This window comes from Barbatula barbatula, assembly GCF_947034865.1.
Source record: "Barbatula barbatula genome assembly, chromosome: 20".
Lineage (NCBI taxonomy): Eukaryota > Metazoa > Chordata > Actinopteri > Cypriniformes > Nemacheilidae > Barbatula > Barbatula barbatula.
In genome coordinates this window covers 6,288,193-6,311,731 of record NC_136783.1, presented here as the reverse complement: position 1 = coordinate 6,311,731, position 23,539 = coordinate 6,288,193, and the positions used below count along the sequence as shown (strand labels likewise).

At 39.8% G+C, this 23,539-nt stretch overlaps 1 protein-coding gene across 1 annotated transcript in view; it reads right to left on the bottom strand.

Moving 5' to 3' along the window:
• ttll7 (tubulin tyrosine ligase-like family, member 7) overlaps positions 1-23,539 on the bottom strand; it is a 63,698-nt gene that overhangs the window by 33,695 nt on the left and 6,464 nt on the right. The window contains exons 3-10 of the mRNA XM_079483591.1: positions 22,834-22,968; positions 19,542-19,663; positions 17,395-17,462; positions 17,136-17,294; positions 13,958-14,174; positions 13,050-13,214; positions 11,807-11,965; positions 1,736-1,830 (exon numbers count right to left, since the gene is read on the bottom strand). Coding sequence (XP_079339717.1) covers positions 1,736-1,830; positions 11,807-11,965; positions 13,050-13,214; positions 13,958-14,174; positions 17,136-17,294; positions 17,395-17,462; positions 19,542-19,663; positions 22,834-22,968 — 1,120 coding nt within the window. The remainder of the gene's footprint in view (positions 1-1,735; positions 1,831-11,806; positions 11,966-13,049; positions 13,215-13,957; positions 14,175-17,135; positions 17,295-17,394; positions 17,463-19,541; positions 19,664-22,833; positions 22,969-23,539) is intronic.

The window sequence follows — 23,539 nt, the reverse complement described above, 5'->3', positions numbered from 1 at the left end:
TAGTTATGATATTCTTTTTACCAAACCTACACTGTAAAAACACCAATTAATAAAACGCTGGAAGAGCAAACATATCTCAGTTGAACTAATATTCTTGGTTGTACATATAAACTATAAAAGAACATTAAATGAAAAGTCATTTTCTAATTCAGTCAACATTCAGAGTGGCTAAAGTGGAACGGACTAATAAACCCAAATCCAGCCAATATATGATACTACGGCATTACGGAAGCCAAAGAGAAGTGGTTCCCACAACAATTTTTTAAAACCATGATTTTTAACATTTTGAAGTTAACGTGAATATAGGATATTCTAATGTCGGTAATAAATGCAAATTTTGAAAATAGATTCATAATAATTCATTTTAGATTTCATGATTCCACAGGCAGAAGGATCTGGATAAGCAACAGTTTATTTGATTCAATGAGACGTGCCTGCCTGAGTGACTTCGTGGAGTAAAATAATTGCTTGCAACAATTAACAATTATTTGTAATTATTTTAAAACGATTTCGAGCTAAATTGTTATTTTCTTTCTACAACAGGTTGCCAAAGGGTTCATTGAGGATCTACTTAAAAAACTCACTTTACTGTAGTTACATTTTTATTAGATTAAAACATTTTAGTTGAATGAACTATAAAACTAGTTGAGCTAACATGTATTACTGTAACAGTAATAAACCTGTCAACTTTAAAATGATAAAATACCAGATAAAAAATAAAACTTACTGTACTGTTATAACTAACACGATCCTTAACCTCACCTGAAGACATTATTATGGTAAAAACAATTCTTAGTACAAATATTAGACCGTGTTCACACTTGACTTCTATTTTGAAGCTGCTAGCGTGCGTCTGTTTTACATTATAATCCTATGGAGTAAACCGTCTTTTCGTAAAAAAGTCCCGAGCGCTTTTCCTGCTGCTCAGATTGCCTTTTGGCTTTGAAAAAACATACGTCAAGCACCTTTGTCACAGCTAACCAATGACAGACACCTGTCGTTTCCATGACAACATTCGAGGAATGTGATTGATCGAGAAGGCTCAAATAAAAAAAATGGTGGCTGAAATGCCGAAATAATTTGTATGAATGCAAGTTTAATGTTCACTTTCAATAATTTCTGATTGCATTTCTATGAAGAAATGAGTATTGTAGTTTTTAAATATGTGATTGGTTACTGCAAAGACGCTCTCTGTTTATAATTTAAATAGACGTCCGTTAAGATGCCTATGAAGCCTGTCTCTCTAAGCTGCCTTCGTTCACAAATGCTATCTTTGAACATTTCTGGCTGCGATTAGTAACAACAACACTACGCAAGAGTTTTTTTTTTTAAAGTGTGAACACGGCCTTAGTCGGGACTTTAGAGTTCAAACACTACACAATCTTTACTACATAATCCAAAGACTTTAAACGCTTTAACAGAAACCCCTTTGAACCCTCATGTATTTAATGAATATTTAGTGTCCATGGATTGTAACTTATCCTTTAAACTCAAACACATGCATGTATGGATGAAGTGTTGCATTGCATGCGCTCACAAATAACAAAATGTCTGCAATGTTCTTTAACATTATTCTTTCAAATCAAACAGTGGACGCAACATGAAGACCCATCAAAGAGTCTCAAGTAACTGGAGTGAATCAATACTTTCAGAAAGACAATGAAGAGTGAGATTTCTGATGAACTCTTTCTGGTTTTATTGCTAATGGGACTCAAGAGAGAGCGTTGCTGTTTACCTGATGTTGAGCAGTTTCAGCGTGTTGAGCAAAACACCCTTCTTCACGTCGTAATCGATCTTTTGATCGGTTCCAAAACTTGGAGCGCGATTGATCTGCGAAGGGAAAAAAATGTCACGTTTTTTTTTTCTTCGTATGAATTGTTCTCAGTTTCTATATGAAAAGAGGAAGAAATCTTCAAATTTGAGAAGACACATTCAAAACAGTCTCTGTGTTGCATTACTGAGCTTGGCCTCAATAGTCGTGGTTCAGTCTCAAGAACCACAGTTGGCATTGATGTTTGGAAAATGAGATGCTTGAAAAGCATCCGGCTGACTTCATGAGAGAGGCAGATCTTCCCACTATATAACAATCCGGATTACAATTAAACCGCCATTTTTCTAGCTTGCCATTGGTCAGCACAACACATGATCTTCCATTTATGCAATGGTTACGTGACAAAAACATCTGCAGCCGTTCTTTAATTACGATGTCTGTACGGGACAAATTATTTTTAGCAAATCTCACAGCGATCAAACAGGCAACAGACCAAACGGTCCATTATGCCTGGCAGTGCAGATGGTGATAGACGCCACTACTTGATGGGCACGATTCTTTCTTATCTCGCGGTGAGAATCTATTAAACTGTGGAGGCATGACAGCTGAGTATGATAAGAGTCCTTTCAATACAGAACGTGATGGACATTTCGTATTTCTGCATCGTGGCATATCAGATCGGCTAGTTTAGATGCGGTTTGGCAGCTATAATAATGCAAGAGAATCAAATCTTTGCATTGTGCTTTACATTGTTTGAATTTGATCATTTATAACTATTCAGAGTCATCTGAGCACTTCATTAGAAATAATTGAGCAATAGCATCAGTCTGCTGTGCATTAGTATAATCTGTCGCAGCAAATTCATCAGATGCCAGAGTTTTTCTTTCCTGAGTGGATGTGAAAAACAGGAAATGAGTCCAGCTTGAGATATCTACACAATCCCTGTGATATATGGCAATATTCACTCACAACTTCACTGCGTAATGATGCAGTGTTTCCAATGGTGACCAAAACTTCAGCAAGTATATATTTTGCAGTTCATATGAAGTGACATGTATTGTCCTACATACACACATATTGTCCGTAGTAAAACAGCAAAAAAAATGCTGTAACTTTTGCTTATCTATCGCCATCTCTGTTTTAAAGACTAAATTGCAGGTTACTTTGCATACGTATCCTTGCATATTTCAAAACAACTGACATTCCTCACAAATCTGAATATTTTTTATTTATTTTAATTTGACCCATTAGTTAAGCGCTGCATCAACATTTATAATGTTTTCATGTTTTGTTATATAGATTTTGTGCTTTCGATGATTTGAAAAATGTATCTTTCTTCATTTACATTTTTTCAGTGACAGACCTATAACATTTTTATGAAACTTAAACCTTAAATGTTGCCAAGTATGTAGAACAAATGTGTATTAAACCATGAGAAGCGATTTAACCCATCACCGCAGTCCTTCTGAAACCTTGTATCTCCATATTTCGTTGTCACTGGGTATGTTTGTTAAAAAGTTATAAAAATTGCTTGTCAACTATGACAAAAGACTATTTAATCCATTTCCTGAAAAATAGCTGGACATCAAAGGTTTCGAAAGGACAGCTAAAATGTTAAAATAACAAAAAGTCAAATAAAACTACTAAATGCACCTTAAAATCTTCACGCTCACTTTATGACAGTATCTAATAGATGATCTAAATCTAACAACTTTTCATCTGTTGGTTGCTACGGTACACATTTTTACCACGATGCTACACCACCCCATTTTTATCCAATATGGCCATTTGTTGAAATATTCTTTGTTAACGTCCAATATCTTTATAATAATGACGTTTGTTTAGTTGACATCTGCTTTAACGTGTATTGACTATTTTTATGTTTCTTTAATGTCTGTTTTGGAGCTTATCACAATTTTCATTGTACATAAACGTAGCATTCTGCTAAACACGTATTTGTGATCCACGAAAAAAAAAACTCAATTTTATGACAGAATTTGTATTTTTGGGTGGACTGTTCCTTTATCTTAGCAACTGAATTTATCAGCAGTTAAAATGCTTAGATCGGCACACTGAGGGATTTCTTCACCTCAGACAATAATATGCTCTTTTGTATTCCAGCCATGACACTCGACAAATAAACACCAGAGGCATTGGCTCACCGCTGCCAGCTCCGTTATGGCAAAAATTGGTTTTGGGTCTGGGTTTGCACATTACTGAGGGGGAAACCACACAACATTAGTGTTTCTGTGTCAGCACGGACAAACGGTTAGAGAAAGATGGCAACCGCGGAGAGGAATGACAGCAGCCGTAGCTGCCCCTCGCTGGGATCTTAATAGAGCTGCCCCGCTCGGATGTTAATCTCTTTCTCTCTCAGAAAGGTGATCGCTTAGAAGAGAACCGTAAGATAATATTTACATCACAACTGAGCGTCGGAGGGGGGATCGGCAGGAGGGGTGGCTGACGGTGGACTTAATCAATGAATGTACCAGCCGTAACCTTAGCAGCGGTAACCGTAGCAGCGCTAGCTGATCCGCCTCACGCTTTCTGAGGTCTCCGGGCCGGGCCACGTCACCCCTCGCTGGGCAGATGCCCTGCAGATGGCCCGTCTCACAAAGCAAAAAAGACGCCTCGTCGAGATCTGCCACACGGGAGTCCTGCAGATTTAGGATGTCGGACATGTTTGGGATTTTTTCTTAATAATTGAACATCTTTTGATAATAATCGTTCTGACAGTAGTGGGTTTTACAAAAGCTCCTCGCAACCATCGCAGGATTTTAAATGACACATTTTCACTGTGTTTCAGAGAGACTTGTCGGGGATTAATAACTTAATTCTTGAGTTTTATTGTTTAGTCGCTCTCTTGGTTTATCTAAACTAGTGTACACCTGAACATAAAAAGTCATTTCTTGCTCTTATCCACCTTATTTGTGTTTTATAATTGATATAATCATTTGAAGCGCGCGATACACTTCCATTGTTTTCCACCAGCCAGCTCATAATATGGAAGTCTTAAAACAAAAAGGAAGTACGTCACGTCATTTACTTCCGCATTCAAAAATAAGGTGGATACCCTCAAATAGCCCCGCCTTAAAGCTATGCCATAGGTTGAGCCAATATTACGTTTCAGTTGTTAAATAGGACACCTCTGAATATTAAGATGGGATTAGATTAACATAAAGAATATTGAACCGTGTCACCCTTAAAACCCAATACACATTTGATCCCATTGAAAACCAAGCTGACTCATTTAAGTGTCAAAGGGTGAGTTTTCCTGTTAAAATGACAAAACTTACAAACTATGCAGCACTATACTGTACATGTATATCCAGTCCCATGCATCCAGTACATCAAGAAAAACACCGTCATCACGATAAACAAAACAGCACAAATTCACATTGCTCTGAATGCTCAGGAACACTGATCCGGGCTTTACGAATGCAGCAGCTGTGGAAAGAGACGTGCGGATCGCATTTCACGTCCTTATCAATCACTGTTTTGTTCTTTTTTCGCATTCGATTCCAACAGCGAAACCCAATCAGCGTTTCTATGCCTGTTAAGGGCCGGCCGGCGACCTGACCCACCCTTCCCAGAGACTCCCAGACCCACAGACTGTCACCATGCTTAAAATAAACATCCAGATGATTCAAAGATTTATTTCGAAGCACGATGTAGCCTCCTCTAAAAGATTCGATACTGCAGTCTCACGGAAAAAAGCAACGTAATTTAGTTTTGTTCAGATATAGACAGACAGATGAATGCATCACGTTAATCATTTTTTAATAAACCTTAAGAGAGGAGCACAGGTGGCTCAACACTGCCATCTAGAGTCTCTCGGCAACACAACACGCCTTTTATGACTTAATTAAGGGGAGAGAAATCGAATTGAGGAGTGTGACGGCAAATGCACGCGGGGAAAATCAAATTAACCCAACAGAGAATGTGATAGATGTGTCTGAGACCAATAGTCAAGATGCTTCTGTTTTGCATTTTACTAATTTAATACAACTTTTCATTGCAAATTATATTATCAGCGTAACAATTTGTGTGAGAAATTAACATGAATTGCAGAATAAATGCACTCGGCTGGGATATGTGCTCCGATGGAAGCAAAGAAATCAGACCTCACAAAAAATAGTGTCACCTATTCAATGTCACACAAAATAACTTTCCATTAGAAAATGATTTTTGATATCTCAACGATTTCTTCTACATGGTCAAAAATGGGATTAACTTTCATTTACTTTTTTCATTCTTAAATTGAACCAACATTTACTTTTTACAGTGTAGATATTAATGAGATTAAATCGAGAGCAAATGAAAACCTTTCTTTAAGTCTCTTGCGTCTCCGATATTTCTCCTTAAATTAACATAGATCTTACAAATAATTATTCATAAGTCATAATGCACCTTTTTTATATTTTCCAAAATTCCAGGTGTAAATTAGATTTTCGATCTCAGATTTTCAAGGTTGAACTCCATTATAAAGATACATACAGTAAAGCAAATATCTGATATTGTGATGCACGCGTTGCATAATTTATGATCGTCCTGTGAGAAATCTTAAGGAAGTTATGGGTTTGAAAATTCTTGTTTCACGCATAATTCTTAATGTGCAAAACCAAATTCACACAGCTGAAAAATGGACGCCTTACAGTGGGAACATTTTTAAATATGTCATAAATGCCAAAAATAAAATAGCCCCAAAAGTGTTTTTAAGGGTCTTAATGTTTGATGTTCCGCATCCCACAATGGGAAGGATGTAAAACTGGTCCAGTAGCCAGGATGCAGGACACCAGTCAACAGATCCCAACCTCACATGAGCCAATGTTGGTATGACAGGCCTGTCGAGACACTCCGGACAAACGGATGAATGTTTTGATACTACAATGCTTTCAAGCCTTTGAATGTACTGTAGCTTTCTTACATTTTAATCACAATAACCATGATAGGAAAATGACAAACCACTGCTGCAAGAAAGAACAATTCCTCAAAATTGTAATTCAGAGAAAGACAGAAATAGGAAGCGAGTGAAGAGGTGAGCAGTGTTCGACAGATGAGCTCTTAAAGTTCTGCTTAACCTGCGCTTGGCACACACTTGACAACCGCTCGCTGCTTCCCTAATGACTGTCAGAAAACCAACAGCGTCAAGGACAAAACCTCCAACACCGCTAAACACAAAATCAAGTCAATTTGTTTGAGTTTTCCTACTTTGTCCGTATTTGCAATGATGTTCAACCCGTGAGACAGAGTGAAAAGAACATTGGTTCAGATCACACCTGGTCTATTTGTGTCAAAGCAGATCTAAAATATGACCAGCATCACTTAGACCTTCATAAATTTGCTAAAATTTTAAAAGTCCCAGTGAACCGGAAGTTGCGATGGTTTTTACGTCTGTATTTTTACGCATTACATCGTGAAATGGAATTTTGAATGAGAAAAATAGTGGGCGTTGCTTTCGTCTTTCTCTGCGATTTGATTGGATGTATGAAATGGAACTGGTAGCGGACTGACAGCTTGATCATTTGACGTTCCACAAATACGCTCTTTTGTTTCAAGATTAGTTTTAGAAATTATCATTCAAGTCATCATAGAAATAAACTCGCATGTTGGATGTAGGGATGTGTATAGGACATCATTAATGTAATGTTGTATACATTTTGGTCGAAGACTGTTTTGAGCATTTATTTTTCACAATGATAATTCTGCTGTAATTGCGATTAATCACATCCAAAAAAAAAAAAAAATATATATATATATATATATATATATACGTCTATGTTCTGTGTATATTAATTTTGTATTTATAAAAACATACATGTATTGTATATATTTAATATCTTTTTAAGGTTTATATATAATAAAAATTACATTATATAAATACATTCATGCAAATATTTCCTAAATATGTACTTGGATGATTATGTGCTTTTACCAAAAACCAATAATATACTGAATGTATAATAAGTATGCACAGTGCACAGACATGTATTTTTTATCACAAACTTCTGCATGCGATTGATCACGATTAATCGTTTAATGAATGCACTTTTAAACATGCACTTTTGTCATTTCTGCACCACCAAACAGAAGGGTAGTTTTCATAAAGGCGTGTGCTTCCTGGGGCCCGTGCGTGTCATCATGTAGTTATGCGTTTAACCCAGTGGCGTTGCGAGGGGTGGGCTTTGTGTGTGTGTGTGTGTGTGTGTGTGTGTGTGTGTGTGTGTGGAGACTTCACAGAAAAGCATCTCACTAGATTGTGGGATGCATGGAGCTATATTAATATATGATTTCAAAGTCATCCTCTACTGACTGAATGAGCCCAATTGAGAGACTTTATTCTCTGTCTCTCTCTCTCTCTCTCTTTGTGCCTTTACATTATTCGTCATACCAGCTTAACATCACCAGTGTGCAGTTTCTGGAAAGTAAAAAAGCAGGTAAGCCCGAGGGGGACGGGGGAGTGATATCCATGTTGCACCACAGCATTTGACTAATGGCTATTCGGGTCCCTCTGCACGCCCCCGTCTGACCCCTAGAGTGGCCGAACCTTCCCATCAGCCCCGTGAACCAGCATCACCCAGATTAACATGTCCGGCGGCCAAGCTAAAGAAAGTAAGGTTTCTCCGGTTTCCATGTTTGTGTCCCTGCTCGTATCGATGACTCGAATGTTTTGAATGCCAATGGATGGGGAACAAAAACCCACAGAGGAGATAAGATCAGAACAAAAGCCGTCTGACCAGACCTAATGCTCTGCTGCTGCGTGTGTGTTCGAGTGCATCCATTAAGTGTTTATTTAGCTGAAGTGTGTGTTTTTAATGCGTTGGTGTTGTAATAATGAGCACGTGTTTGTGTGTGTTGGGGTTGTTTTAACAGAAGGCTTTTTGTGTGTTAAGTGTTCATTTAGCTTGTGCGCTGGCGCTGGCATTTCAATAATGTGCATTTGAGTGAGCAAAACGCTTTCTTCCAGCATTTAGCTGGGTTTAAGTGTGTTAAAACAATGCCACACATCATTTAAATGACTAAAACACAACGTATAATGAGTCATTTGAGCTGCACGTGTTCGTTTGGCAGCGTTTATCTATCTGATGTGTTTTTAAGATGTGTTGGTTTTTAACATATGTGTGTGATAATGTCCATGTTGAAAAAAACAGTGTGTGCTGGTATGTTTTGAAGCAAGGTGGCTGGGTTGAGCTTGGAACCAGCTCAGGACCAACACGTGACAGGCTTAAGCCAGCTCAAACCAGCTACTTTGTTCAACTAACTAGCATGGGCTGTTTTTTCAACAGGGGTGTGTTTGAAATTGTGTTTCAGGATCAATTTAATTGTGTCAAATTTATTTCAAAAACGAATAAAAAAAAAGCCACATTGCCGAGTGATTCCCGATATTCGTCCTCCGAAGAACGAAACAGTCGGCTTTGAAACTTTCACAAGAGAACAGACAGCAGAAGATCACACCTCCTGCCTCTCTGTCAAATGCTGCAGTGTGGATATGTGTCTTGACTAATCACTCGAAATCGGAAATAAATGTTCGCTTCGTAAATGTAGCGTGAAAAAGAAACAGCTTTTTTCCCCTCAGTGAGGAGCTTGTGGTATGTTAATTGATGGGAGCTTGTGGCGGGCTGCGAGTAGCACTGAGGGATCATTATCACTGAAGCCGAACGACTGCATCTACCACCACGCTTTGTGTTTTCCTCCCGAAACCTGCAGCGAGACGTACACGCGGCCGGGAACCACTGGCATTCAATACCAGACATTCCGAAATCCCTGAGACAAATTTCACCATGACTCCTCTTACAACAATACAGTAAATAAACAAATATTCACTTTGGTGTAGCTACATGTAGGTGCTCACATGGGAGATGCAGGTTTGAATCTGGCTTGCAACACTATCACCTCTATGTTGTCTGTACAAATTAAACATTTGATATTTCTAAAAAAAGAAAAGATTCTGGGGTTTTAACCCAATAGCAAGGAAAATAATCATCCCCGAGCATTCCACATCCCAGAATCAGATCGTAAGTGGGAAGCTGCTGCCAGGAGTTTGGGTTAAAAGATTTAGGTCAGGCTTTACTGCCGCACACAAGTGATGGCCTTCTGCAAAACCTGACATGGAACTTTGCGGGAGCGAACGGCGCACGCCAGAGCAGCGGTGCACCCGCATCCAAACCGTCTTAAGCTTCAGTTCTGACCTACATTTCTGCAGCGTGTCTGTCTGATGACTGAGTGTGTGTCTGTTCTCGGTCTAGCGTGGGGCACGAGCACACTCAACACCGGCGAACGTCAGGCGACCAGTATACTACGATTTAAGACTTCATATGTGCATGAACCCCACTTCAGAGTCAAATTTATAAGGTGGCCACATCGTCGGAGCCAAAAATAACGACAAATTTGACATATTTATCTCAATATACGCATAAAACATGTTCAATTCTGTATTTACAGTATGACAACAGCCTAAGCCTAAGAATGGAGGAGGAACTTTTGGAACACGAACAGATAAGATTCTGCTTGAATTAAAACTCTTGCAAACACGATCTAAATTGTAGTCATATTTTTTCCAACATATAAATTTTATTATAATATATTTTACATTAAAAGCAACACTTCACCTTCAAAATGAAATGTACGATATCTTTGACTCCTGTATGAATTCCTTTCTTCTGCAAAACATTGTATATTTTGAAAAATGTTGCTAACCAATAACCCTTGGTCTCCTTTGACATCTGTTGTAAGGACACAAAACCAATGCAAGTCAATGGGGACCGATTTTCATTTTGAATGTCAACTATTCCTTTAATATACAAGAATCGTATTTGATCAAGTCAGTAAAAATTATTCTTTTATCACATCAGGTATTCAAAATATATAATTTATTGTCATTTCTGTTATATTCAATTATATGTTTTTGTCTTATTGTAGTTAAAAGTGTATTCTTTGTGCTGAGTTGTGTATATACTGTTTTGTATGTATATTTTGGATATTAGTTCTGTGTTTGTATAGGTTATTGTACATATCCTGCAGACCAAAGACTGAACACTACACTTCTGTGTTTTGGTTGTGTGACAATAAATGTGATTTGATGAGATTTTTTAAGTAAATTCAAAGTCACTTTAATACTGTATTTTAATATAATATATATGGATATTAAATACTTAATATATATTTGATATTGAAAAACAATAATCATATTTTGCGAATACAGTCTAAAATGAATAATTTCTGTTCAATTCAATTATAATTGTGCTGTTTTATTTCGGTTAAGAGGAATGTTTAAATTAAGTTTTTATTAATGTTAATAAAAAACGACCCCGACCGGGTCAGCTTGAAAATCCTTAAAGTTGAGCCCCGGTTTAAGTTCCGCACGGTTCACCTAAAACTGTAGCTGCCACAAGAGATGTTTTTCATTAAGTAATAACCATGAAAAACACATGGCGGAGTGGCGTAGTCACAGACTAGTGTGTGCAGAGTTAAAGGAACGGCTCTGGGAACGACTGGAAAACATTGTATAGACGACTGTCATCCAACGTTGCAAAACAGCACAGCAGACGCAAATGAAAAAGAAACAGAACAAAAGAAACGCCGAACTCAAGAACGAGGGGTTTCATCCACACAAGCAACTGCCTCTTTAGATCATCTTTCAATGAGACGCGCTTGTTTAGCTGCATTAAAAAAACAAAAGGACTCAAATCCCCAAGCGAGAGGTGAACGTATCGCATTTCCACAAAAATCTAAGTAAGTGTTCTCCTAAACAGCTCTGTTCCCAATCTTAATCTAGACGCAATGTATAAACATCTCAAACATAATCCAAACCCAATATTTGCATGTGTTGTGAATTTTTGCACTTAAAATGCATCAATGTGTTGCAATAAGATCAGCAACAATGCGAGATTTGCTGCCTATATAAAATGCAAAAAGGCATGCGAAAGTGGTTTCTAAAAATGGGTTTCGTCCCATTAAGACGGCTCTTGTTTTCACAGCCTAGCTTGAGTAATGAGATGAAATGTGATTTCGAAAGGTTGACTGAGTAGAACAGACCTCCAGCAGCCACGGTTTCAGTTTGCGGTCAAGGATGATGTCAAAACCCAGCACCTCAAAGCAGACGCTGGCACTCCCTGGTGGCTGGCCGGGGCGGCACATGCGGTAGGCGTGGAGGACGTGTGGCTCGGCCACTATCAGCGTCTTCACCACCAGCTCCTGCAAACAGATCCACACCCTTTGGTCACATAACAAAAGTACACCGATTTTTGGTTTGAGACATTTTGTCTTCTGAGCATGACGTCCATGTCAATATTTCGTTATCTTCAAAGTAATTGGCAGTTTAGTCCATTTCACACTCATTGAAATGGCATTTCATTTTAGCCAGTGATGAAATGATCAGAGTCTCAAACCTCTATCAACAATGGCCGCTCAATAGATCCTCATAACCCCTACTTTTGTTATTGGCGAAATAAACAGATTGATATCTATAAATGATATAATTCTCATCATATTTGCTAATAAATAAAACTAATTTCTCCAACAAACTTTGTTGATGGGAATAACGCCATCCAAACAGTACATTCAAGGTGGACGTCTTGCACACTCAATGGCTGAAGGTTCCGTTAGGGGCCCATATGAGGAACTCATTATCATCCCAACACCCTGAAGAGACACGATAGGTCAAAGACTGACAGCCTGCCGCAGGAAGTCACGGACCCATCACAGGAAGACAGGAACAGACGGACTATTTCAGCTTCTGTACTCTCTTATCACGGGTCTGGCAGGCCGGTGGTCTCTGTGCATGATTAAACAGAGGTTGTATTGAAGCCTGATAGGCAGATAACGGGCGGGACGTTTGTAGTGGACCTCGAGCGCATGAAGAAACGGGTTAGAACCCGGCACGAAGCTCTGAGCTGCTCTTACATTGAAGAGAAGACTTCAGGAAATGAGGGCGGTTTAATATCAACACCTGTGAGCCAATAAAGAGGCAAATGGATTACAAGCAAGAGGCACGCTGGGTTAACTGTCACTCCTGTGCACTTGGCCAAAACGTCCACAAACACTGAAATGAAGAGATAGAGTGAAGTCTCATTTTACAAAGATGGAGAAATTAGATGGTCTGCGAGAAGAATGGGGAAGCGTAAACAGAAAAAGGAGAAAGATAAGGGCAGAGCTGTCACGCGGCTAACACTCTGACAGGAAACTGAATCACTTTGAGAAGGAAAATATGATCAAATTGAAAGAAAAAAACTGAAGTGAGGCTGATGAAAGGAGACGCAACAGAGACGAATCAACTCACCGATACGTCTCCCCAGAATTTGGCCACGTCGTAATTGTTGGTTTGGAGGAACTCGGTGAACCAGCCGATGGACCTTTTGCTGCCTTTGTTCGCCGTTTCGTCTCGCTCAAAGTTTTCGTTGTGTTTGTTGACCGAGTAATTGGTCAAGTGCATGAAGAGCTGGTTCTGAAAGAAACAGCCAACAAACACCACTTGTTTTAAGAGATGACATATTTACTTGATGCAAACAAAACCAATGAACAAACATTTGAAGCAAAAAGACAAAACAAAGACATGAAGAGACACTGTGAGGCATACAGTGAATCCAATATGCTGTATTGTTGCATATCTGATAATATATTTGATCATTTTTGATCATTTTGATAATGAAAACATACAGTATCTCTGTTGGTCCTAGAATACTTTCTTCTATATTTATAGACCTATAACATATCAAATAAATTAACAAAACACCTTTTTTAAACGAATTCCAAAAATGTTTCATTCATTTTTCTTGTTATCCATTTCTTCTTTCTGAATCACCTCTCGATTGTGATTAAAACAAGAAATTCGATGGGATTCATTATGATGATTAAAATATCAATAAGAGTATTTGTTATTTTTAGATGTGTAGATGATGTACTGTTTCAGAAGATGTCTTAGAGCGCCCCCTAATGTGAAACAGCAGCGGGAAGCGTTTATGTCATAAATGAGGGAAAACACATTTTTGTTCTCTAGAATTTCATAGTTTCGCAGGCACGTGTAGAACAATACTCTGGGTAAACTGTTTGTAAAGCCATTCTTACGTTATGTGTCACATCGAATTAAGTGTTACAATTTATGTTTCGACAATTTGTATATAATTGGTTCATTTTGCGAAAAGTTTACAATGTGAACTGGCTAACATTTTAACAGTGCTCCTAACTTACCAGGTTAGACTCGCTGGGAGCGTGGTACTTCTCCGTACCCATCCGCACCAGGCCGTCATTGTAAAGGAAGACACGCAGAGGGTCACAGGAAGTGACGAGGATGTAGAACCTCAAGTCAAACTTATAACCCTCCATGAGAAAGGGCTTTTCTAAATACTCCTGCACAATGAAGTGATCCCGGACCGGAAGCTTCTCGCAGTTCCGTATCAGAGATATCCTGCAACAGAAAGGTTCTGTTAGTTAACATCCCAAAACTGTCCCTCATAAAGAGTTTATTTTACAATTGGTTAAGAACTGAAATCTCTGAAGCGTAAGAGAGCAGCTTTATAAAGGTTGTGTCTAAATCGCTGGTTTGTGGAGCTTGAATAGGTCCAGGTTAATGGGAACCGACGTCTCGGTCTTTTTCAAGTCCTGCCATCATTTATTTCCTTTCATTTTGAGCTTGAGCAGGTCTCCAGCACTCTGCCGCTCCAGCATACAGACGACATGCAAGCAAATGCCAAACATGTGAAAAAGTGAAGTTTGGATGTTTTACAAACAAAGGGGCCTTAGAAAAACCAGTTTGGATGGTAAAATATACGGCCTAAGGTCTGCGTTGACTTAATTAGTTACATGTTTCTCTTCGTCCGCTTTGCATGTGGCCTGAGACGCCGTCATTTCCAAAGACCCCCGAGCTGCTTAAGGAGGGCACGGTCATCACAGCTCATTTGTTAGCCGTGTCAGCTGATAAATATGCCAATTGAATTTGTCGGTTTGTTCTTGGTGCAATTAGACGTGGAGGCTCGCCGCTCGCAGGAACACATCTGAACGCTTTTAGGAATCGTGCGGTTGGCCGTTGCTTCAAGTATTTGTACTTTTGGCCCTGAGGAGCTTAAACTACTCAGTTTTACTTCAATCGTACCAACAGGTACAAAGTCGGGCTGCGTGATATTCTTGCTAAAGAATGTGTAATAATATGCAATGTGCCGTACACTAATACAAATATACTGTATAATAAAAGTGAAATATATTTAGAAACTGAACATCTGTTTTAGTTTGCCAGTTTTCAGTATTGTGCTGCCCATGTATGGATACTTCACGAGAGAAATGTCATTTATTTCGTCTGAGAGACTATTTTGTCTATATAAAGGCTAGATAAAGTCTATATAAAGCCAAATAAACAAATATTACCTAAAAATCTCAATAAAGTGATATCAATGCATGTCAACTATCTTTACTGACACTGTTGTACGTATTGTTGTTTATATAGTACTAACCTTCAATTAAAAGCTATTGGTCTAGAATTGTCTGTTGTCATGGAAACATGGAACAGTGGTAAATTATATATAAATCATTATTATATTATCTATAATAAATATGATTAATTGTAATATTTGTAATGCATTTTAAACGTAATGTTCTCTTTATTTTTATGTAATTTTTGTAATATTTTCTAAATTCAAAGTCTATTAAGAAGTTTTAATTATAGCATGTTAAAGTTTCCATACAGTTTTAAAATGACCTTAATAACAATCAGCCTCTGGGAAATCAAGGGGCCTGTGGTTGAAGAAACGCCCTGTTACGAAATACAAATGTGACCCCTGATTATTTACAGTTGTTTGTTTCGAACGAGAGCAGCATAATGAACAAAAACAAGGCCGACGGCCACAGCAAGACCAGCGTAACGTCGAGTCACTCCATTTTCCCTATTAAAATGATTCAAAATGATTTACCGTGATTGAGTCTCATTTCTGCCGGCGTAATAAGTGGCTCCTGAGGGGTCTGCGGAAATTATTGCACTTCGCACGCGTGCTGTTTTCAATAAGAAACGCCACATCTATCACGGCTTATCGTTAAAACGTGTTTTGTGTCATAAATAAGTTACTTTATAATTAAAAATTAAATATGAATTGCCATTTGAATTTGGGTCTGAGTCAAAGGCAGCGCTCAAGCCAACCTTCCTTATCTCGCAGGTAATGACGCTCGGGCTCGCCGTCCGCTGGCTCAAGTGTGTTTGTTTCGCGTCCAGCAGCTTGTGTTGCGTTGTGTTATGTCGTACGGGATAATGGGGTTGTTTGAATTGCGTGACATGATTGATGAGGGCTTATGGCAGGTAATCAAAACCCACTTTGGCCGACTGTTTAATTTGGCAGCGCTGGAAATCACATCTTTGAGGCCTCCACACTTTTAAACAAGCCTCTGCTTAGACACAAACAATATTCATTTAGTTTTGGGCCTGAAAAATAAATTACGTAGGAAGATATAACTTAATTTCCTGCGTCACGCTACGCTTTTCAAATTGAATCTCCAGTCTCTGCTCCGCCGAGCAGACCATCTTCTATCGCTGCTTAAATGTGCCACAATAACTCAACCTTTTGATGACTTCTCATTTTAATAAGTTGTGGCTTTATAGTGTATCAGCACAGTCACGTTTATTTACCTACAGGATGATTATACACAGCCCTAAACACATCTTGTGGTCTGTCTGCTTGTGCATTACAGCTGGTTTGTGAGGAATATTTAAGTGATTATAAGGACTGGAGTTGACACCACTGGTGTGTATACTGTAAACCTTTCTCCACTGATCAAATGTATGTATGCATTCTGTATTGAATTACATTGCAAGTATTTCATTTTATTCTAGTAAATGTTTAACAAGTGACCGCTTTTGAAGGACTACCAGAAAATGACTTGATGTTACAGCTCATCTTCAGCCATTCAGCAAAAACTGTGAAAAGATGCAGATGGAAATCTATTCGACAGTATTTGATTAACAAAATCATTTTAATTCAGTAATTCATGAACAGGATTATGTACCAACATATTTGCAAATTGTATTTTATCGTGTTTTTAATCAGCTATTTCTTTATTTAATGTTAATTTTAGTTGGACTTTTAGCAATTTGTTATGTGCTTTTGTCTTTAGATTATTTATTTGTTTCTTTTTATATTTATATATAAATAGGTTTATTTTTATTTGAGTTTTTATTCATTTTAAGGTAAAACATTTTGTGCCTGAACTTATGTTTTGTTACGTGTAATTATTTGAAGGATCTATTGACAGAAATTCAATATAATATCCAAAAAAAATCCCTCTTCCGAGGAACAATTCTCCTTTTCATTTAGTCCAATGTTTTATTTATTTCATTTTATTAAAAGAAATGTTTTGATAGTTTTGGTCAACTAAAATAACCTCTTACCCGTGGCCCATGGCTCCATTCGCAGGCTTTACGATGAAGGTTTTCTGCTTGCGTTTTCGTTTCAGCTCCTTCACGTAGTTCTGGAATTGGGTGTACTCAGCTGGGAAGATCCAGGTTTTGGGGATGAAGCTGTATTCCTGAGGCTGACTTTTAATCATTCTAAGAAACGGAAGAAAATATTGAAGTAAACCAAAAGAGATAAGTCAACTTTCCCCGACGTCAGTCACGTGCTGATACTGTAACATGTTTGCAAACTCACTTGGCCATGTTCCTCGCCAAACAGTCTTTCCGACAGATCTCACCCATTCCCGGGAAATGGTTTATCCTCTGTGGGAAATAATCATACTGTTAGAGGGCACTTGGTTATTCACCTCTGAGAGAAAAAACACAGCATTACAGCCTAAGTCTTGAACTGAGTCTATAGGATTTTGACATTTATGTCCAATTACGGACTCAAAACAAAAGGTGGTTGTCAGACCTTTCTTAACCCCTATTTAGTTCCCCACATTGTTTTTAATTTAAAACTAAAAAAGACGATCAATTTCGACTCTAAGGGCCAAAGTAATTGGTTCTGCATCAGAGCTCGTGTAGTGGTATGTACTGACAGATGAATGAATTGCTTTGAATGCATAGAGGAAGGCGGGGGTAGAGGTGTTTTTCTGTATTCTTTGAGCAAATGAGGCTGAACGGGGGCCATTCATTTGACTCGTATGACCTGTAACTCTGCAATCGAGCCAATCACAGCGAAATACACAGAGAACAAACATTTAAGCGCGTAAGGAAGGTGTGCTTGTCCAAAGAAAAACCTAGTAAACTTTATATAAAACGTTCCATTAAGTGACAATTGGTTGGTGTATGTTTTCTAGCACTAGCACAGTTCTTTGACAAGAGCTCAAATCTGTCGTATTAGTTCATATGATGGTGTGCCAATTTATGTCTTTTGAAGCTGTAGAATTGCATTTACAGAACAAAATTAAAAGAGCAACTTCATCCAAAAATGACAATCTGTCATCAAGAACTCATCCTCATGTCATTTCAAACCTGTGTGACTTAGACACACAAAAGAAGATATTTTGAAAAATGTTGGTAACCAAACATTGATTTGCATTGTTTTTGTTTCCATAAAATAGAAATGAATGGATATCAACATTATTCAAAATATATTTTTCGTGTTCTGCAGAAAAAGGCATACAGGTTTGAAATGACAAGAGGATGAATAAAGATGGCAGAATCGTCATTTTGGAGTGAAAAATTGTTCAAATATTCCTCTCAGTCGTGAAATCTCATTTGTATGCACTCAGTTTTGACATTAATGGTTATTGGTGTCAAGTAACCAAATAACCAGTTCAAATATGCAAAAGTGTGACAGATTTGACAGCTATTTTGAAATGCAGTTTTCAGAAAATGTCAAACATTTTGGTCTGTTTAATGCTTATGCATCACTTCACAAAACACCATTTTAAACAATTGAGACGTCACAGAGATTTTATTTGTGATTTCTCATTGGAATCACCAGAAACATGATGTAGATACTGTAAGAGCTGGACTAGAAAACAGCAGCATGGGGTCATTACCACGAGAGAACTGATTTGTTAAAAGGACTGTTCGTTCAGATCTGTTCCTCAGAAAACAGCTGACCTCAACCAACCTCATTTGATGCTCGACAAAAGTTATTCCCAACCAGCGGGATTTGTTCCCCAGGAGCTCGTTGAAAATACTTTTTGCTGTGTTAAATCTATGAACTAGAAACTGAAAATATAAAATACGAGGGCTGTAAAAAGGTTACAATAATTAACCGCAAATAAACTCAACATTTATCTCCTGAATGGCCACTTTTGTGTATATTGCCCAAGGCTTTATAAGCTATTTAAGACCTAAACATTTCCTTTGAAGAAAATTGTCATCATTATTCATGCTCGTATCATTCAAACCCTGTATATGACCCTTTCTTCTGAAAAACAAAAAAGAAGATATATTGAGAAATGACTCGGTGGTTTTGTGTCAATACAATGGAAGTCAATGGGGGCCAGGGTTGTTTGATTATCAAAATATCTTCCTTTTGTGTTCTGCAGAAGACAGAAAGTCGTACATGTTTTACATGTGAGTAGAGATATTTGTGGGTGAGCTATAACTATATATTTAATGAAATTAATACATGAGTTTCGCATCTCAGGTATAATATTGATAAAAGGTACTTGAGCTTTTACCTTTCAGCCATGTAGGTTTCATAACAATGAATATTGCTGTACAGTATATGTCTGTGAAGGTTTTTAAGAAAGTTTTCATATGCAGTTCTGAAGGTCACACGTCTTAAGCAAAGCCAAGGAAAGTAAAGGCAAACATTAGCGGCAGATTATAGTATCACTTCGATCAGATGTTATCATTATTTCCTTCTTGAAGCGGTACCTGGTAGTTCCTGAGCTCAGCGATTTTCTCGTGCTGCACGGCCGAGTCGTTCCAGATGAGATTGGCCGTCTCATCATCGTCTCTGACTTTATGAAAAGTCACCTCGTCTATTACGACACGAACTGCAAACAAATCACATTAGATTAATTTGATATGCATTGACTTTGACAATACCAGATCACATTTCCGTCTCCGCGGCTGGACAGACACAAACAACTGAATCCCTTTCATCAACGGAAACCGACCCCTTCATTTCTTGACTGAAAACGTATGTTTAATAATGATTACACTTTAATGATGTTTGTGCCTTGACGACGGCGGATTGGTTTTTGTCAAGGCTGCATTTCACAATCTTCCCATGGAACATTACGTAATTGCAGTAATTGGTAATATTATAATCATGATGTGATTTTGGCTTTGTAAACACAAGTATTACCGGATAAAGTGAAGCTTACACTGAAATCCGGTCAAAGCTAAATTAGAAAACTTGGCAACCATGTTGAGTAAATATTTGATTGATAATTGGCAACAGGAATTGCATGTACAGTTTTATTGTTAAAGCTTTTCAGAACAACAAAAAAGCATTAGTTCAGACAGAAAACAAACAAAAGTTAAAATAATCAACTCAAGTCTGTTGTAAAACATCTTGGTTACGGATGTAACCTCGGTTCCCTGATGGAGGGAACGAGACGTTGTGTCGAGACTGACAGAATGGGGGTTTGACTTGAGAACCTATCATATCCAATTATACTTTTGAAAAGTCCAATGAATTGGCGAATGGGACGGCACGCCAGATTTCGCCCGTACATCGATTAAAAGGGAAGAATTCATTCACCTTTTGGGCTGAGGAAACTGAGAGGCTCTCTCGTTTGCTGTAGCGGGCGCAGCGCCTATGGCATGATGGACACAAAATCTCGTTCCCTCCATCAGTGAACCAAGGTTACATCCGTAACCAAGACGTTCCCTTTCTGTCTGTCTCTTCCCTCGGCACGGTGCTGCTTAGTGTCACGATTCCAGCAGAACGACACTGACCGACCTGGGCGCATCAAAAGTGAGTGTTCTTGCCAATCATAACCATCCACTGGTGTAGTAAGGCATCACGTTGTGTGATCACGACGAGAGGCTCTTACTACCGGCTGTTCAGGTGGTGCCCTTGCTACTCTAGAGGCGAGATTGCCGCCCGACACGGTAAGGAGCACTGGGAAGCGCTATGCTACGGAGACCACATCTGCAGAAAAGGAGATAATACGTGGAATACCTGCACGGTCTCACCAGTGGGGTGATCTCATGGGAGTAGTCGTGCTGTGCCCCATGTGGGGGTGCACAGTGCGGTGCAGTCCACCGAGGGGAGATCACAGGTTTACCAACACAGTGAGAGAGTGTCAGTCGGGACTACCCAAGGAGGGGAGTCACTACATGTGGAACATGAGCTCAGATACGCGGGTTCACCTCGTGGGGGAAACTCAGGCTTGTAAACCTGAAGTGCTTAATGATGGGTGGAATACCTATAAGTCATCCAGTGGATGGTATAGGGAGGCTGGAGTAGCGCACTTACTCAATGCTTGTGGCCAGGGGCCTGAGATTGGTAAGCCAAGTGGTGGCGTCCACGATCCAGTGCACTAGTCTCTGTTTGGAGATAGTGGGTTGGGAGCTCTGAGTAGAGGCACAGGGCGCGCACTGGACACGACACAGTGAGGGTTGGGTCTTCCTCTTAGGGGGGAGCGCCTGTAAGTTCCCCGCCTGGTCCCCGAAGGGAGTGGTGGGGACTTTGGGCATGTGACCAGGCTGGGTTGTAGCCCACGTGGGGGTACGCACAACTCTAGGCACTTGCTGGACACAGAGAATGCGTGCTGATCCCCTGCCCTCCTGATGGCGTCGAGCGTCATCAGGAGAACCATCTTCATCATGAGAAAGATTATGATCCGGGAGCGATCTTGCCTCTGCTGAGAGAATGTCCCGAAACTTGGGCGGGTGCCTGGTGGACCAGATTGTGTAGCCGAGACGGATCGTCCTCACTAGCCACCGTGACATGCTGGGGAGCTGTGACCAAGCCCCTAGACATCATGACTGAGGAACTAGTGGGGAGATTCACTTCACCGCCCCTGTGGGGGGGTTCTGTGGTGGGCAGCACAGCTGGGCCCTGGGGAGGCGACCGGGTCTGCTGACTTACCTGTCTTAAGTCTTCGCTGCCGGATGCACTGTCATGTGGAGAGTGCAGAGGGCTGCGGAAGTGGCATGTCGCAACATTGAGTTGAGGCTGCTCCATGATGTGGCCACCCAGGGAGAAGGAAGCTCTCCTGGAGACCAAGCGGGCGTCAGGCCCTCAGAAGGGCCCGGCTAGAGGTGGTACGGCAAGGGCCGTCCCAATGTGGTTTGACAGCGATGGCATGGGCGGAGATGGCGGCCGATGTCCTGGGTCTCCCTGAGTGGTTCCTGTCAGGGCCACTTCCTGGAGGGCTGCTGGCAGGGAGTTGATGCCCTCCTTGAGATCTCTGCCGCGGGAGGCCACCTGAAGAGGGGGCACCGGAGCCAGAGGTCAGAAAGTCGCCGTCAGATGTTGCAACCGACATCGAATCCTCTGCACGCTATGGCGTGGTTCCGCTATGGGATAGTCTGGTGACGACCATGGTAGACAGGTTCGGTGAGCGTGACAGGGCCTGGACGGTCCGCGGCTGTGACGGATTTACGTCCATGGGGGACCCGTATATCACTATATGGGTGCCCCATGGCTTAGCAGCTGCCGTCGAGCAACAGGCAGATAATATTGTGGCTGTGTCCAAGCGACACAGCAAGCCGTGACCCCAATACCGTGATCGACATGTGCTCACAATGCGGACATGTTGTATCCACAAATGCTACATCAGCATGCTGGGGACCCAGACATGTAACGTAGGAATTGTGCCTGTGTGGCTCAAGGATGGGGCGGTCGCATGCAAGACTAGGAGAATTTGCTCTTTAGAAATATGCTCTTTGAAGACACCTCTGACCAACTACGAACGCCAGGAAGAGTACCGCTGCTTTGCGTCATAGATCCAGTTGGAAGAATCGATGATCGAATGAATGGGCTCGCCATCTTCCCTTTTATACCTGGTGTGCCATCCCATTCGCCACGTTCATTGGCCTTTTCAAATGTATAATCGGAGATGATAGGTTCTCAAGTCAAAACCCCATTCTGTCAGTCTCGACACAATATCAAGAGACTGACAGAAAGGGAACTGTTTTTACATTTACAAAAGTTCTTCTTAGCTTTAAAATTTCTATTCATTATTGATGGATAAACTGTTGGTTTTACCAATTTCATATTTTGTCCCGGTGACGTTGGCAGAGATTAAGCCTTTCTTCTTTTTCTTGGTGTGAACCTTCCTCTTTACTCCGTTCTGATTGGATAGAACAGGTGTCATGTTCACGGGGGACGTTCCTTGATCATCTGTGGGAAATAAACAAAAATGACAAAGCAAATTTTACCACGATTTTACCACGATTTTGGATTAAAATTCAAATATACAGAGAAATGATGAGTAAGGCATGTAGGGAAAGAGAATATTTAAACTGCTGTTACTGGGTACCATGTTGTTCATTCCTCACAATGTTTTTTATCCGGTTATAGCTGTGCCAATTCACTAAAATAGTCCTGCTGTGTGAAATACGCATTTTAAAAAGTATAAATATTCCATGTGGTTTCTCAGTTAATATGTGGCATTGTGGTGCAGTTGTGAATGTGCTCTGAGTGACTGTTAACACACTCTTACTGTATGCAGGTTATTATGAGTGCTTGCTTACAGGCCCAAGTCACACGAGGTCACCCTTCTTTGAACTTTTTAATTTAAGTCTACGGAAAGGTTTCGCACTATTTACTCTTGGCTAGGCGAACATCATATGGGAAGACTTTACTGTACTTGGCCAAGCTGAGCACATAAGAGAGGGGTTTGTTTAAATCACTAACAACAGCATGACATTTTGTTGCTTTTGATAAATTTCTCCAGAGAAAATAGCCTTGC